Source organism: Pelobates fuscus, chromosome 9, assembly GCF_036172605.1.
Source record: "Pelobates fuscus isolate aPelFus1 chromosome 9, aPelFus1.pri, whole genome shotgun sequence".
Classification (NCBI taxonomy): domain Eukaryota; kingdom Metazoa; phylum Chordata; class Amphibia; order Anura; family Pelobatidae; genus Pelobates; species Pelobates fuscus.
Window position 1 is genome coordinate 98534468 of NC_086325.1, and position 16636 is coordinate 98551103.

At 41.5% G+C, this 16636-nt stretch overlaps 1 protein-coding gene across 1 annotated transcript in view; it reads left to right on the top strand.

Annotated features, from left to right (window-relative positions):
• Positions 1-16636, top strand: part of LOC134572899 (phosphatidylinositol 3,4,5-trisphosphate 5-phosphatase 2-like) — a 91023-nt gene that overhangs the window by 54436 nt on the left and 19951 nt on the right. Inside the window, exons 13-14 of the mRNA XM_063432195.1 lie at positions 3938-4037; positions 4268-4353. Coding sequence (XP_063288265.1) covers positions 3938-4037; positions 4268-4353 — 186 coding nt within the window. The remainder of the gene's footprint in view (positions 1-3937; positions 4038-4267; positions 4354-16636) is intronic.

A 16636-nucleotide genomic window follows, 5' to 3' on the forward strand; every position in this document is an offset into this window, starting at 1 on the left:
ACTTTTCCCACCCTGTGAGCTCAGTCTGTGCAGAGCACTGGCGTTTTTCAGCTTTAAAAAAAAAAAAGAGACCTTTAAAAAAAAAATAAAAAAAATAGTGTAATAGTTCGACGGTACAAATTTTTTGTTTTATATGTATTTGATTTATTGATGATTATTTAGGGCTCCCATCTGCCACCAACAAGTGCCGGTCCTCCTCCATAATAAAGAAATGGCACCTCGATTTCTAGGTCTACGGATCAAGGCATCCTTTATTGATAGAGGAGATCAGGCAATCCATTTTAGGCAAGCCTATTGTTTTCTATGGCTATGCAGATGGAAACCAAGGATAACCTTTTTCTTTAAGGTCCCTATTAGAAATTAACATAATCCAAGGTAACAAAGAAAGACAGTAAAATAAAAAAAACAAGTGAGACGTAGGTCTTAGAGTGTTAAGAGTTACAAAATACCTTCAAGGTAGTAAAAACCACAATGTCCACAAGGAATGGAAAAACAGGTTCTCGCCAACGCAAAATACCAAAAATTTGTCAAACATGTATATCAAGCCACAGTCAGGAAATCAGAATAGCAATTTAATGAACTACGGAAATTCTAAATTACCCCAGTGATTCTATGCTTTCGGATTGAAAATTTGGTTTACTTGCCAAATCATTTAGTCTGTGATGAAATGTGCAAGTGTGCATGTTAGATTACATTTTTACCATAGAGGAGCGAGCAGCGTGGGACAGTTTGTCAGGAGTATTTATGCCATCTAGCGTTTTTGTTTAACCTTTTCATCCAAGTTTCATTCTTTCACTCTTTGTAATCTTGTTGATCCCTTTTACATTTATTTCACCTAAATTGTAAAACATTTTCATCTAACATTTACACCAAATTCTACCATTCTAAACAATTTATCCATAATAAGACATCTTAAATTAATTGGAGACCAACGCAATATAGAAAAATACTAACTTTTAGTTATATAATGTTTATAATTAATATAATTGGCTTATATTTAATGCTAGATAATCTGTATGTCTCTGGAGCAGATTGATTCAGAGTTAGTGAATGATAGTTAAAAGTTCTGAAGTTGGAAGTGTTTCCAAGAATAGAGTATAGATAGAAATTCTAATAACTTTTCCCTAATAGAGATAGGTTAGGTTTACAGATGAGCAAAGAGTAAGAAAGCAGTTCTTCAGGTGTCATTTTCAAGATTGTTTCAAGATGTCTGGTAGATTATCAGATGTCAAGGATTTCAAGAGATCGTCCGAGTCCTCCTTCTATCTCCTTTTCTTCATATCTTCCTTTTTTTTTTTCTCTCTATCCCTACGTCATGGGGTTATTTGTCATTCCTTATCTGTTAACCTTCTGACCTGGCCCAATGGAAATCTTGGAGCATGTCTTATGTTAACGGTTGTTAACGTCATTTTGACATATATTTATATATGTTTCAAACAGCAGGTGGAGCTGTTGGCTTTAGTCAGGAATATTACCAGCTATTATCATATAATATTAACGTCTTGTTCAGGACAAAAAGGAATGTTTTAATTTCAAGACTTTTTAGTTAGCGTTACTCCTTTTCAATTTGGACTTTGTTCAAACCAATGTGTCCTTGCTTACCTAAGCTTTATTCTATTTCAAGATTTCAAGTTGTCATACTGAATCTGTGTATAGGTAATTACATATTTCTATGTATATATATATATATATATATATATGTTTCTATATGTATAGGTTGCTAAGATTATATTATTATTATTGCCATTTATACAGCGCCAACAGATTCCGTAGCGCTTTACAATATTTTGAGAGGGGGGATGTAACAATAAATAAGACAATTACAAGAAAATTTACAGGAACAATAGGTTGAAGGGGACCCTGCTCAAATGAGCTTACAGTCTATAGGAGGTGGGGTATTGGAAACATTAGGATAGGAAATATCAAGTAGGAGTGAAGCAGAGCTGGAGGAGAGAGCAAAGCACTATCCCATAGGAGAGAGCAAGAGACAGGTATGTAAGGGAGAGATTACTCTGGGAGGCCATACGCTTTCCTGAAGAGATGGGTTTTAAGGCCCTTCTTAAATGATTGAAGACTAGGGGAGAGTCTGATGGCAGTAGGCAAGTTATTCCAAAGGAGAGGAGCCGCCCGTGAGAGGTCCTGCAAGCGCGAGTTGGCCGTACGGGTGCGAGCAGCGGTCAGGAGGTGGTCGCGGGCAGAGCGGAGGGTACGAGGAGGGGCATATATGACATTATACGAGGAGGGGCATTATATGACATTATATTACTATTTTGTATATAACTAAACTTAGTTTTATCCCATAATATATACATATTTCCTTTCCTACACAATATCTCTGACACTGACTAGTAAAAGAGAGTGAACTGCTGTGTTATTGATTGCTGTCAGTGTGTGACTGTTTTCATTACTGATTGCTGATTATTAGTGTGTGAGTGTGTGTGGTATTGAATGCTGATTAGTGACTGTGTGTTATGGATTGCTGATTATGTGTAATGATTAATGTTATTGGCAATGAATTGTATGCAACTGTTTGTATTATTAATTGCTGAGTTTTAGTATGTGGATATGTTACCAACACACTAAAACTCAATAATGTATAACACAAATACTGATTCTTAGTGTGTGACTGGATAATTCACTGCAGATTGTTAATGTATGACTGTGTTGTTGGCTGCTGATTATTAGTGATTGGCTGTTTGTGTTACTAATTTATGTTTGCTTCATAAGAACAGTTGTTAATATGTATATGTACAACATGATTATAAATGTTAATACATGAATGTGTGGTCTGTGATTTAAATGCATGTTGTGGTGGCCACACCGAGAGGATGAGGGGTTTCGCCGACAGAGATGTTCTTTCCCCCTATTCAGAGTGATGCTTTCCAAATCCCAAGGTCGGTATAGCTGTGTAGCTCTTACAAGAGCTGGTGATTATAGCAGATATAGTGGTTCCCTACAAACATGAGATAAGACTCTATGTTGAGGGTAAGCAGGAACTGATTTATTGGTAGCCACACTGGCCTCTTATGACAATCCCCAAGCAAGGGGCACTCCCCTCTGGACCTGAGAGTAGACTACAATAAAAACAAATACACAATCACATTGGCTCTCACGTCCAGGAACCTCCCATACAAAGTCGGTTAAGTACCGTACCTTGGAGACAATTGAGTAAAGCACTGTACTAAACTCAATTATCTACAGGCACAGAAAACGTAATTTGGACACCATATTGAAAATACCTCTAAAACACATGGAAACCCCCAACATAGTCATATCCCCTGATAGCCCTGAATTGGGGGACCAACATATCCAAAAATCACCTATATTGGTTCAGGGGTTCAGGATTTCCATGGAAGTCTTAGTTTGACTGACCGCACGTAAGGCTCCTGCCCCAAAAGAGTTCCATGAAATCAGGCTGTGCGGTCGGTCTCTTTCAGGAGTGACAAATATAATAAAAGTACCGGACATAACGGTTCGTGAGTATAATCAGTCTTTATTCCTTATCAGTCTTTATTCCGAACTTACACGGAGGAATGTTGGTATAATTGCTCAGAATGTTGGTATTATTGCTCAGAATGTTGGCATAATTGCAGTTATTGAGGTGCGAACAAATGGGAAAAGGGTCAAGGAGCAGCACATGCCTGCCCTGGGTGGTCTGGCTGTTTGGTAGTTGGTTCGGTATACGAAATAGATAGGTCTCAGATGTTTGGTGAGTTCGTATACCGAACTATACAATGTATCAAATAACCAAAAATTAACAAATTGTAATGTAGGGATAGGGAATCTGCCACACATGGTAGAAAAATTACGTTTTGGTTTCAGGGTTAATTCTGTGACACAATTATCTCTACATTTATTTCCATGTAAAGTGAACATTTTCTTTGTCTCTATCGATGTATCTGTTAACGGTCAGTTTAACATAGCATTGCTTTTACAGGATGTTCTTCAATCTGTATATCGTGAACAATACAATCTTCTTCTTCCTGTGGATCAACTGAATCAAGAGCGGGAGAGGAAGAAAGTCTTCCTGGGATTCAGTAAGGATTTCATCATTTGTCCATCAAACATGGATGCCATGTGCGTTCCTGTATACTGATTTTACATGATTAATGTCACATTCCACAGCTCTTCCACAATGCATTCATCAGTTTGTATAGAACATACATTACATTACCCTCTACAGCATATGTGGACAGTGAACACTTTATTTACTTTAAAATCTTTTTAATTGTCTTTCTCATAAATACAATTGTGGTTATACCAACAGAGGAGGAGCCAGTCACCTTTCCACCCACGTGTCGCTATGAGAGAGGCTCCCGCACATACGACTTGCAAAAAGCCAAGACTACTGGAGTGAGCCTTTTCTGATGTCTTTGTATTCGTCACTATCAGGGGTATTCACTAAAGTGGGGATTCAAAGAGATGAGGATCCAAAATAGTTGAACTGAAAGAATTGTCTAAGTCAGTTATGCTTTCATTTTGGCTACACTGGCCTTACATCTGAAATTTATTTTAAATTCTTACTTTATTGAACAGCCCTGTATGTTTCATACATGATAGAAAAATCTACAATTACTGCCCTCTTCTTCAGTATAGCATTGTACATTGTAAGTGGTCATGGTGCCTGGAAACACTGCGCATACAGAGATAAACTCCACCTCCAACAGCGTCAAAGGGATGCCATCAGGCAGCCTGGAACTGTTTTTTGTTGCATAGAATGACACTCATTTGCTGAGAGTGGTCAGAGTGGTTCTCGGCCAATGAATGGTGACAGCAGCAGAAACCAGAAACCCGTCACCGGACATCCAAGGAGCATCAGAGCCTGGAAGTGATCCAGTTAAGGGGGCAAGCTATTAAATGGTTTGCCCCATTACATAGTTACATAGTTACATAGCTGAAAAGAGACTTGCGTCCATCAAGTTCAGCCTTCCTGACATATGTCTTTGCTGTTGATCCAAAAGAAGGCTAAAAACCTAGTCTGAAGCGCTTCCAATTTTGCAACAAACTTAGCAGTCAGATGTCTTCTTGGATCAAGTAGCTATTACCCCACTAATTAGAAATTATATCCCTGTATGTTATGTTTTGCCAAGTATTTATCCAATTGCAGTTTAAACATCTGTATGGACTCTGATAAAACCAACTCTTCAGGCAGAGAATTCCATATCCTTATTGCTCTTACTGTAAAAAAAACTTTTCTTTGCCTTAGATGAAATCTCCTTTCTTCCAGCCTAAATGCGTGACCTTGTGTCCTATGTATAGCCCTGTTTATGAATAGATTTCCAGATAATGGTTTGTACTGGCCCCGAATATATTTGTATAATGTTATCATATCCCCTCTGAGGCGCCGTTTTTCCAAACTAAAGAGATTTAAATGTATTTTTTTTTTTGTCATTCTTTATTTTTGGTCGTGCTTGAGAATACAATACATCCTGCGTTGCCACAACAGCAGATGCGAGGATCTGTAGAACATACAGAGATACATGTAGGATAACGTTGAGAACAGTTAGAGATAATATTATACATCTTGAGAATACAGCACAAAATTTTATATTTGGGGTAACAGAGATAGTGCAACATAATACTTGGCTGGCTAGGTGAAGAATGTCTTCGTGACTAAACGGTTTCACTGCGTGCTAGGTAGATTAGTAAAAACGATTAAACCGAACCGTATTGCAGAGTAAACATGAATTAATCAAGATAATGTAGGTGGTTCATATAGTAGCATTAGTGGTTTGTACATCACGGGTGACTAACTGTCAGGATTAACTAAGTAAGGTTTTAACATAAAACAATAAAATAAAGCTGGTAATGGTATGGGAGTTACACAGCCTGGCAAGATTGAACCTAACAATGTAATGTAGAAACTAGCTAGGCATGTTATTTACAGTCGTCTGCATGTAAAAATTAAAGGGTTAAATCTATGCTTCCTTTATGGCATAGCCTTTCTGACAGGACAGCATTGAGGTAAGTAAAAAATAAGTTAACTCAAAAGGTTGGAGCTGTGCTTGCTATGCAATGCCATGAGAGGGGGGTTGGGCAGAGAGCCCAGGAACAGTGCAACTCTAGAGTAGGCTATATGGAGATTGGACTATAACATCGGGAGTATGCTAATATTAGTAAATACCGGAGTCCACTGTTCGGTAGGTAAGCCGGGATAATGCCCAGGCTAGCAGGTTCACCATCTCGGATCTTCACCCAATTCCCGACCTGTGAGGGAGGAGCTGGGCGTCCGTTGAGAGATTCCCTTCAAGGAGGTGAGTGTTGCGTTGGGCCTCCCAGGGGAAGCCTGATTGCAGGTGTTGCCACTTCACTCGGCTACGGCCGATGCGTCCCAGAGGGGTCTGATGGGTCAAAGTCTCGGACCTCCATGCTGGGCCCCCAGCAGCTACAGGCTTTGTGTGAGCCCCTGTGGGTTTCGGGGGAGTTGTAGTGCTTTGCTTCCGCCAAGGGGGGAGAGAGGATCTCCGATCAGTTGAGCTCTGCGATTTGGTAATGCGTGAGTGTGCCGCCTTACTTGATGGCTTTTGAGGTTTAGTAGGCGCTGGTGGACTCCGGCGCTTGTCAGCCATCAGGTACTTGTGGTCGGGAGGTAAGTTAGACTGCCTGTCTTCTCTCCGCTGCTTTCCTGTAGCTTTTGCCCCTCTACATAACATCTTCCGCCAGAAATCTCTGAAGTGGGCCTTTAGTCATTCCTCAAAGGTCTCCAGAGGGCTTGTTGCTTTTGCAGCAGGCTCAGCCGCCGCCATCTTGTCCTCGGTGTCAGAGCAGAGCGTGAGTGTCAGGGGTTGCGCTGTATTTTGCTTTGCATAAGAGTCAAGCTTGTTTGTTCGTGCCGGGATAACCCCCACCGGCAAGAGGGGAGAAACGGGGGTCCCAACCACCTTAGCTGTTCCAGCAGGCCAGTCAGCAGGGAGAGCGGCCGCCTCTCCCACGCTCACGGACGCTGGTAGGCCGCAGTGTGCTGTCGAGTATAATTCGTCCTGTAGGTCCCAAAAAAACTACAGGCTGGTGCTCCGGGTAATCCCGATGCGTTCCAGCGTTAAAAATCGATTGTTGGGGTAGGAAAAGGCAGCTTAATAGTGGTTCTCACTTGGAGCTCACGCTTGGTGTGACCAGTCAGTTCGGCGGCTAGGCCCCGCCCCCGAGATTTACATTTTTTAACCTTTCTTCGTAACTAAAATGCTCCAATCCTTTTATCAATTTAGTAGCTTGTCTCTGCACTTTTTCTAGTGCCATGATAGCCTTCTTTAGAACAGGTGCCCAAAATTGCACAGCATATTCAAGGTGTGGTCTTACCAGCGATTTATAAAGAGGCAAAATTACATTTTCATCCCGAGAATTTATACCACTATTTATACATGACAAAACCTTACTTTCCTTAGCAACTGCATATTGACATTGCATATTGCTGCCTAATTTGTCTATAACAATTCCTAAATCCTTCTCGTGTGTGGTTATTCCTAATTCACTACCATTTAGGGTGTAAGTTGCTTGTGTATTCTTGACCCCAAAGTGCATAACTTTGCATTTGTTTACATTAAATTTCATCTGCCATTTTAGTGCCCAGTCCCCCAATCGATCCAAATTAGACATGTACAATTTGTTTCGGTCCGAATATGAATTTGGACGAATTTCGGTCAATTCGGACATTCGGGTACTTCCGAATGTCAGAATTGCCGAAATGCCGAATTGCCGAGGTCCCGAAGTTCCGAAATTACTGAATTTCCGAATTTTCGAAGTGTCGAAGTTGCCGAAGTTGCCGAAGTTCCGAAGCACAGTATTGCCTAAGTACTAATATACTTACCCAGCGAAAGAAGAAGAATGTTACATTTTGTTACAATTTTAAATAAAAAGTATACAAACATAGCCAGGATTCAGCTGTAAGCATTTGCAACACTTACAACAATCAAATAACACACATTCATATAAAATGTAAGTTACTTGGCCAGTAATGTAATGACAGGAATAAATAAGTAGATAACTCCCTAATTCCCACAGTATTAGGGAGTTATCTACTAAACGGCTGAAAGACCTAAATTGGTCTTTCAGCCAAATTTACTAATATTAAGTAAAGATTATTTAGTTTTAGTAAATTATGCCCTGTCAGTCTCTTCATTTACCTGTCAGAGCACTCTGATTGGATGGCTTAAACCCACCTATCAGAGTGCTCTGAGCCTAATTGCAGGGCGGGGCAAGGCTTTATAAGCCTTCCCCCACCCTGTAGAGCTCAGTCTGCGCGGAGCCCTCCATGCGTGAAGATGGATTTTTTGTGCTTGTTTTTTTGTTTTTTCTTTATTAATTGCGTCGGTTATTATGTATTTTTATTTGGCCTTTTTTGGGGCTGAAAAGAGAAGATTTTAGAAGAAAGAAAACATTGAATGGTAAGCTTTATTTTATTTACAGGTACTTAGTTAAAGGTCCCCCCCTCATTATTTTTAGGGTGAGGGGAGTAGGTAGGGGGTTAATTTTTTGGGGGGGAGGGGGTGACTAGGGGTTTGGGGACCCCTAGTCACCTGGGGGGGAGAGGTAACATTTTTTTTAGGGCACCCACCCGCCGCTCAGGGGTGGGGCCAGGGGGGTGGACAATAGGTCCCCCCCTATTGGTATTTAGGGCCCCCACCCGCCGCTCAGGGGTGGGGGACATGGGGGAGGACATTAGGTCCCCCCCCTTATTAGTATTTAGGGCCCCCACCCACTGCTCAGGGGTGGGGGACAGGGGGGAGGACATTAGGCCCCCCTCTTATTCTGATTTAGGGCCCCCACCCGCCGCTCAGGGGTGGGGGCCCAGAGGGAGGACAATAGGTTTCCCCCCCCCCATTATTTTACAGTAGGGCTCCCATCCGCTGCTCAGGGGTGGGGGCGTGGGGGCAATAGGTCCTCCTTTAGTTTAAAAGCCCCCACTCACGCGTCGCGGGTGGGAGCTCGGGAGGGGGAACCGAACCGAAAATGTTCCCCATGCACATGCCTAATCCAAATCCCTCTGCAGCAAAGCAATATCCTGCTCACATTTTATTACTTTACAAAGCTTTGTGTCATCTGCAAACACTGAAACATGGCTGTCAATGCCTATTTCAAGATCATTTATAAATATGTTATAAAAAGCGGTCCCAAAACAGAACCCTGAGGGACACCACTTTTGTCCAGCCTGAAAATTTACCATTAATGACAACTCCTTAACCCAAAAACAAGAATATTCATCTAGACCAATTTATTTTAGTTTGAAGACTAACCTATTTTGAGGAACCGTATCAAATGCCATGGCAAAATCCAAGTAGATCACATCCACTGCAACATCCTGATCTATACTTCTACTTACTTGTTTGTAGAATGCAATTAGGTTAGTTTGACATGACACATGTTTCATAAAACCATGTTGATTATTGCTAATAACAAAGCTCTTCCGAATGAATTCCTGAATATTATCCCTTAACCTCCCTGGCGGTATGATTATGTCAGGAATTTTGTACCAAAAGCGGTACCATTTTTTTGCATGGAAATTTGGTGTTATGTATTGTAGGCCAGTAATTACTTTCTTAAACCTGACCAAAAGTGCTCTCAGATGTGATAAAGTTCGAAACATAAAATCATGAATTATAATCTAATAAATAATATAATTTTATTCAATAATGTAATAAATAATGAAATTTGTCAAACAAAGAAAATTCAGTAAACATCCTGGGTGTGGTAAATTTTGAAACATGGGACTGCACATAGACCGACATCACAATCAGGGCAATGGAATCTGGTTTCCTTTCGGATTTTTTTTCCATTGCTATCTCGCTTTGAGCAGCAAACTACGCACATCCTTGTAGGTGCTGCCTTTTTTGCGGTTGGCGGGATGTAATCCATAAAGTGACGACCAGTCAGGCGTTCTGGGTTGACAACGTCAACAGCACGACGTCCAGATCTGTTCACGGCCACTGATGCCGTTTGGTAGTTCACAAAAATCCGCTCCGCCACCTTCCAGATAAAGTCAGAATGAACAAGAGGCATGTCACTCTTTCCTCTGTGCAGTATATAGGCATTCCAGAGGCATTGTTCCAGTAGATGAACTACCAATTACCCCCACCAGTAACAACTTTCTAAAGGTCCAAATACAAGGGTTTTATAGCTGTGGTCATTGTTCTACATGTACTTATTTAAAAAGGAAAATTCATGACTTCACAGGTACATATACGAAAAAAACATACAAAATAAAAAATCATATTCAATGTTCTTCTTCCTTTGTAATTTATTTACTACAATGTGGCTGTGGGGCCCAATATGTGGGCCGCACATCCAGAAAATTACATATCCGAACATTAGAACATTACAACAATATACGCAAAAATAAAATTGACCACAGTGTACCAAAACACTGCAATTCATGCCCTTTATTTTCCTGGAACACCCTACAAGTTTTCGGAATAGATTCAGTCCAATTAGGGTGGAGAGGTGGAGACAGGCTACAGGAGCTAGTTAGAAAAGAAGCTCTGTGGATTTTTAATTTAAAAACTTTAAACCTTGGACTCAATCAAGAAATTGATTTACAAGGCCTTATCTAATCAAGTTTTCTGCATGTGATCTCTTTGGGGGATGTCCACGATAATGTATATATTGATTATATATTGTTTATGTAAATAGTTTTATGCAATTTTATAATTTCAAAGTATCTTCTTATAATAGGAGTCAAATGTAATATCACTCCAATATCACCATATTTATATTTATAATTTTTATGGTTTTTGTGTTTCTAATCTTTGATCTACATTTATTATTCCAAGATTCAATTTCACATACTCATTTACTCTGTACCTTTCAAGAAATATGTGAATTTCATTTATATAAAGGTGAATATGCCTTTATTGGCATTTATATGAGGGTGGATGCGCCTTTAACAGCATTTCATATATTAAGCCGAATTTTCAATCAAATAAAATTCGCCTAAACAATTCTCTAAAATTCCCTAAATAGCTATATATACCAACTCCTATAATATCCATATATATATATATATATTGGTGACATTGGAAATAAGATACATGTAAAATAATAGGGAACCATAGCTATACCATTATACCAATTTGTGTACTCTAAGGTAAAAAACAGACGTGATTTTTTTCTTAGGCGTTTTTGCCGTTCTCTGTCTTTTGTCCCCTCTAGGCAGCGGTGTTTTCTAGTTGACGCATGCGCGTTTTCACGCGCATGCGCACCACAACCCGGAACTGTTTTGTTAAAATTCTATGGATTTCGCGCTCGATCAGTGCGTTCCATCAGTGGAACGCAAGCTTTCTACACGTGTATAGGATTCCGAAAATTGCCCACGACGGTATAAAAACCATCCGAGATGGACCCAAGGTTATCCCTGAAGAAGTCCAACTTATGAAAGGACGAAACGCGTTGGATACTAACCGGATATTATTTGAACTTTTAACTGTTTTTATTTATTTGTTTTGAATCCTGTTACTCTTCTATCAATTTTGGACCTCCACTGTGGACACTACACTACCTCCACTAGGAGTTCCATATGTATATGGAGAGATGCCTTTTAAAACTGCCATCTTGTAAGTGCAATGAATAAATGTGATTTTGTACCTTTTTGAACATACTTCACTATATTGCATTTTTTACACTTTCTACATTTACATATATCGTGTTGGAGGATATCTACACTCATCACATAACCCCTGAGAGGGTAAAAAGGCCTGAATTATCGTTCGTTTGTGAGTGCATTTCTTATCTCACTTATATTACACATCTATATATACTTTTTTACGCTATGCAGGCTATTTCAATTCCTTCATAGATTTTGATCCAAAGGACAGCTGACTCATATCAGGTTGTCCCAATTTTAATTATATTTTGTCTTTATATATCTATACGTATTCTGGGTGGTTTCCACTTTTGTTTGTTCACTATATATTTCGATAGGTGATTGTGAAGTTCACCTGGGGCTACCCATAGTATACGTGTTCTTCTTTAGTGTATATACTTTATTTTTGTTGTTATATTGTTCCAGTAGATGCCTGAAGATTTTTTTGTAATATTTTTTTTGTTGTTTCCGCATAGCCGGATAAAATGTCATCGCCTGATCAGCTCTATCGACTCCTCCCATGGTGTTGTTGTAGTCAATCACAAGTTGTGGCTTCATGACATCTTTCCCACCTCTTGTGTGGACCATGGCAGTGGAGGTGTTATGCACTGTACTCATTAGGCATACGTCTTTTTTGTCACGCCAACGCATTGCCATCATCTTTCCTTTCTGCCAGGCAACCATTTCTCCTGTTTTCAGTTTTTTCTTGGCAAACATAGATGGCAGGTCACGTCGGTTGGCCCTAATGGTTCCATATCCATCAGTCTTGTGTTTTATCAGAAACTCGTACAGCTCAGGCGATGTGTAAAAGTTGTCCGTTGTCACACAATACCCCTGATTCAGCAATGGCTCAAGCAGTGTAAGGACTGATGACGTTGCCATCCCATAGCCGCTGTACCTGGGGTTGAATTGTGTTCCTTTACCGGTGTATATGACGGAATTCCATATATAGCCAGTGGCAGACTCGCAGAGCATATAGGATTTTATTCCAAACCGTGCTCTCTTGGATGCGATGTATTGAATCCAGCTGAGGCGTCCATTGTAAGCATCAGACTTTCATCAATGCTGATGTCTCTATCTGGCACATAGGCCTGCTGGAAATTTTTTAGGATCATTTGGTATACTTCCCAGATCTTCTTGAGTTTTGGCGCTGGATGTGTGGCTTCGTCAAATTCCTCGTTGTTGGTGAAGTGCAAATTCTTCATTATGAGGGAAAATCGGTACTTGGACATGATGGTGCCAAAAAATGGGGTTGCCAGCCATTTATTGGTAGTCCAGTACCATTTCTGCTGGGGTTTCCCCACCACCCCCTGAAGAAGTATTAGCCCCAGAAACTTCCAGATGTCCTCTTTAGTCACTGGTTTCCATTTTCTGTTCCTGGAAAACTTGCTATGCAGAGTAGCTGATTGCTGCTCGTTGTAGCGATTTGTCTCCGTGACAATCTTTTCAATGACGTCATCTGTGAGAAATAATTTTAGGTATGCCAAAGGATCATTGTGCTCAACGTCTACCTTCATCCCAGGTGATCCAGTAAACGGAAATCTTGGCGGCGGTACCTCATCCACACCGCAATCAATAAGGCACCAAGTGCGCACATCACTGAGCTCGGGTGCAGAATCGTCGCTGTCGCCACTTCTCTGGTCACTGTCAGAGTCGGATGACGAATCTTGCCACGAATCGCTATCGCAGTCGCTCAATTCTGCGAGGGGCTCTGTGTCGCTGCCGCTGTCACTCATCTGATCCAAACCCGCTTTGGAGATGCTAAAGTGACGCTTTGATGCCATGGTAAAAAATTTATTTTATGGGCAGAAATTACAGCAAAAAGGGCAGGCAGGGCAGTGTAGGATGATCTGAGGTGATACTGTGTCAAATCTGAGGTGATACAATGTAATCTGACAGGATTGCACTGTATTACCTAACTTTATGTGTGTGTGTCACTTTTATACTTTTATGCATTTGAATTACCCGCCCAGTTCCGCCCCCATGAGCCTCTGCGGCTCACAGAGACGGATCCAGGAGGGCAGATGGAGGCATCCGCCGGGGCTCTCACCGGCAATCACAGCGGGGACATCGCTGGATCGCAAGGAGAAGGTAAGGAGACTCAGAGTTATCTACCCCGAGCGTGACTCGGGGTTACCGCTTCTGGCAGCGAAAATTAACCCCGAGTCACGCTCGGGAATACCGCTAGGGAGGTTAATAGCCCTTCAAATATTTTCCCAGTCACAGAAGTTAAGCTTACAGGTCTATAATTTCCAGGCAAGGATTTTGAACCCTTTTTAAATATAGGAACGACATCTGCCTTCCTCCAATCCTCCGGTACAATACCTGAAACAAAAGAATCTTGAAAAATTAAATACAGAGGTTTACTTATTTCCCCACTTAGCTCCTTAAGTACTCGTGGGTGAATACCGTCAGGCCCTGGAGCTTTATTTACACTAATTTTCTTTAACAGCTGTAGCACCTTGTCTCGAGTCATCCAATCCCAAATTATCTGCAAGTTTTTTGCAGCAATCAATTGCATATCTCTTGCTATAGGATTCTCATTAATATCTACTGAAGAAAAATAGTTATTTAAAATTTCTGCCTTTTCCTGGTCTTCATTAACTAACAGACCCATCTCTGTTTCCAGTGTACCTACACTTTCATTTTTTGTGATCCTAGGAGGAGGAGGGGCAATATTTTTTCCCTCTACTTGTTATTAGGGTTCTGCAGACCCCAGGGTTTTTAAAAACAATTTTGAAAGGTTTGCCTGCTTGCTGTTTTTGCAATCAGTAGGCATTTAGTTATTAGGAGAGTCCGTTACACTAAACAGTGTCTATCAAGGAACAGGTAATACATACCCCCCATGCTCTCTATTACATCCATCCAACCATAAAATAATCTGTGTTTAATTTTGGTTTATCACATGCGATAACCTTATTTCCTGGCTTGTAGGGCAACATATTGAATTTCCCTCACGTTTCTATGTGGAAAATCACATGCGATAAATAGCAGTAGGTCATTTTTTAAATGTATATGATGTCAGTTTTGCCAAAGGCAATATAAACAGCTGAAATGTTTATTAATAATTTTTTTTTTTTTTTTTTTAATTCTTTATTTTGGTTGTGCATTGTTGAGGACATATGAAACGTATACATGTCAAATAAGAGCTTTACATCTTGTATCAGGCAATAAAATTATACATGTTGAGAGCGCTGCACATTTTTTTTAAAAAAGGGAAGAAAAAACATTAAGGAATAGTGGTGTTCAGTGTGTTGGGTGTAGGTAAGTGAGGAGTGTAGTCTCCTAAGTTTCACACTGACTATGATTATGAGGTACATAGATGTAAAGGTAAGGTGGTGAGTCGGTTACAGCTTTCTGGTGAGTATGAGATCAGACCTTTAGATGAACCTGCATGTAGTCTGTAGGTGCGTGTTTTTAAAGGCCAATATAGAAGCCGGGCGCTGCAATTGAGTATGTCAAGTAATGCGGAGAACCACGTTGTAGGGAATATTTAAAGGATGATATCACCGTTTTGAGATCTAGCTGTATTTAAATGTAAACTCGGGGCTAGGTATAGGTCTAAAGTTACGTGCATCGGTTTCCGCGTTAGGGTGTTCGTAGTGTGAGTTGTGCCCTCGTCTTTTCAGGGAGGGGGAGCTGATTGCCTTCGTGTAAGGCCGTCCTCGGTGGAGGTGTTGCCCCTAACCAAGGGGGTAGCGGGGGGGGGGGGGGGGGGGGGGTACGAATGATTCAGTAGTTGTGCATGTGTGGCTAAAAAGAACCGGACTAAGCTTATAGTAGGCATCACTTTATGGGTGCCTGGTGATGTGGTAGAATGCTTAATCTCCCTATTCCTGGATGGTGCAATACTAAGATCGTGTCCTCGTGTGGGAGATTCTGCATTGGTAAACATATGAAAAAGAAAAAGAATTATGTATAACAACATTTGGAAAAAATAAGCAAATAAAGTCACAGCATTAGGGTTTTTGCAACTTCGCAACTGTGCAGCTTAGAGCTGCTGGTTGAGTAAGACCCTTCAATGGGTTTAGGACGGTCTAGAAATGTCTCTGCCAGTCAGGTGTCCAGCTGGTTGTTGCTTGCTGTTCGCGGCACAAATGGTGTCACATTGGATGGGTCCCATCCGTGGGCGCGATTTAGGCCCGTCGGCTCCTGTATATCCAGAGTTGCAATGAGCGCAGGAATATCAGTCCCTGTGGTTATTTTACGGATAGTCCCTTTGTGTGTGATAAGAAGTGTTCGTGGGGGTCCCCACCTGTAGGGCACTCCTGCCGCCCGTAGTTGGGCCGTGACGTGGGCCAGGGATTTTCGCCACTGCAGGGTGGCTTTGGATAAGTCCTGGTAAAAGGACAATTGTGAGTCCTCAAATGCAATCGGGGTCTTGTTTCTTACCGCCGTCATTATTTGCCCCTTGTCGTGAGGTAGTGCGCAGCGGAGTATGACATCGCCCGGTGTTGTAGTGTTGGTAGCGTTAGATGTCGGTAGGCGATACATCCCCGCGATATTTACTTTTTTGGCGGTGGCGGGTGGCAACACTGTGGCTAGTAGGCGTCTTACATAGTGTGGTAGTTCCTCCTGAGGTATGGTGGCTGGTATGCCCCTGATTTTAATATGGTTGCGGCGGTACCTGTCCTCCTGTGTTGCCACTTGTGTTGATAGAGCCTGTTGAGCTGCCTGTAGTTGGGCAATAGAGGTCTGTATGTCAGAGGTGTCTTGACGGAGCTCTTTGACCTCTGCTTCTGTGGCTGCCAGTCTGCCTGTGAGCTGCTGCATGGAAGATTTTAGAATGGGCAGGTCAGCAGCCAGCAGGCCCTGAATGTCCTGTAGCATAGCAGATAGGATCTGTAGGTCCTGTTTGGTAGCAGGCTCAGAGTTGCTAACAGAGGCTGTGGGCTGTGGCTGTGTGTTTTCTTTCGGGCTTTGCAGCTGGGGTGCTGCAGGGGCAATTGTGTGGGGAGGCCCTGGTGAGGGTGGGTGGTCGGATGCCGCCATAGTGGCTGAGGTGTGTCGTTGGAGCATGACTCCAATGTCTCTCTGTTCAGGTACATTACCGGGGGTGGGTTT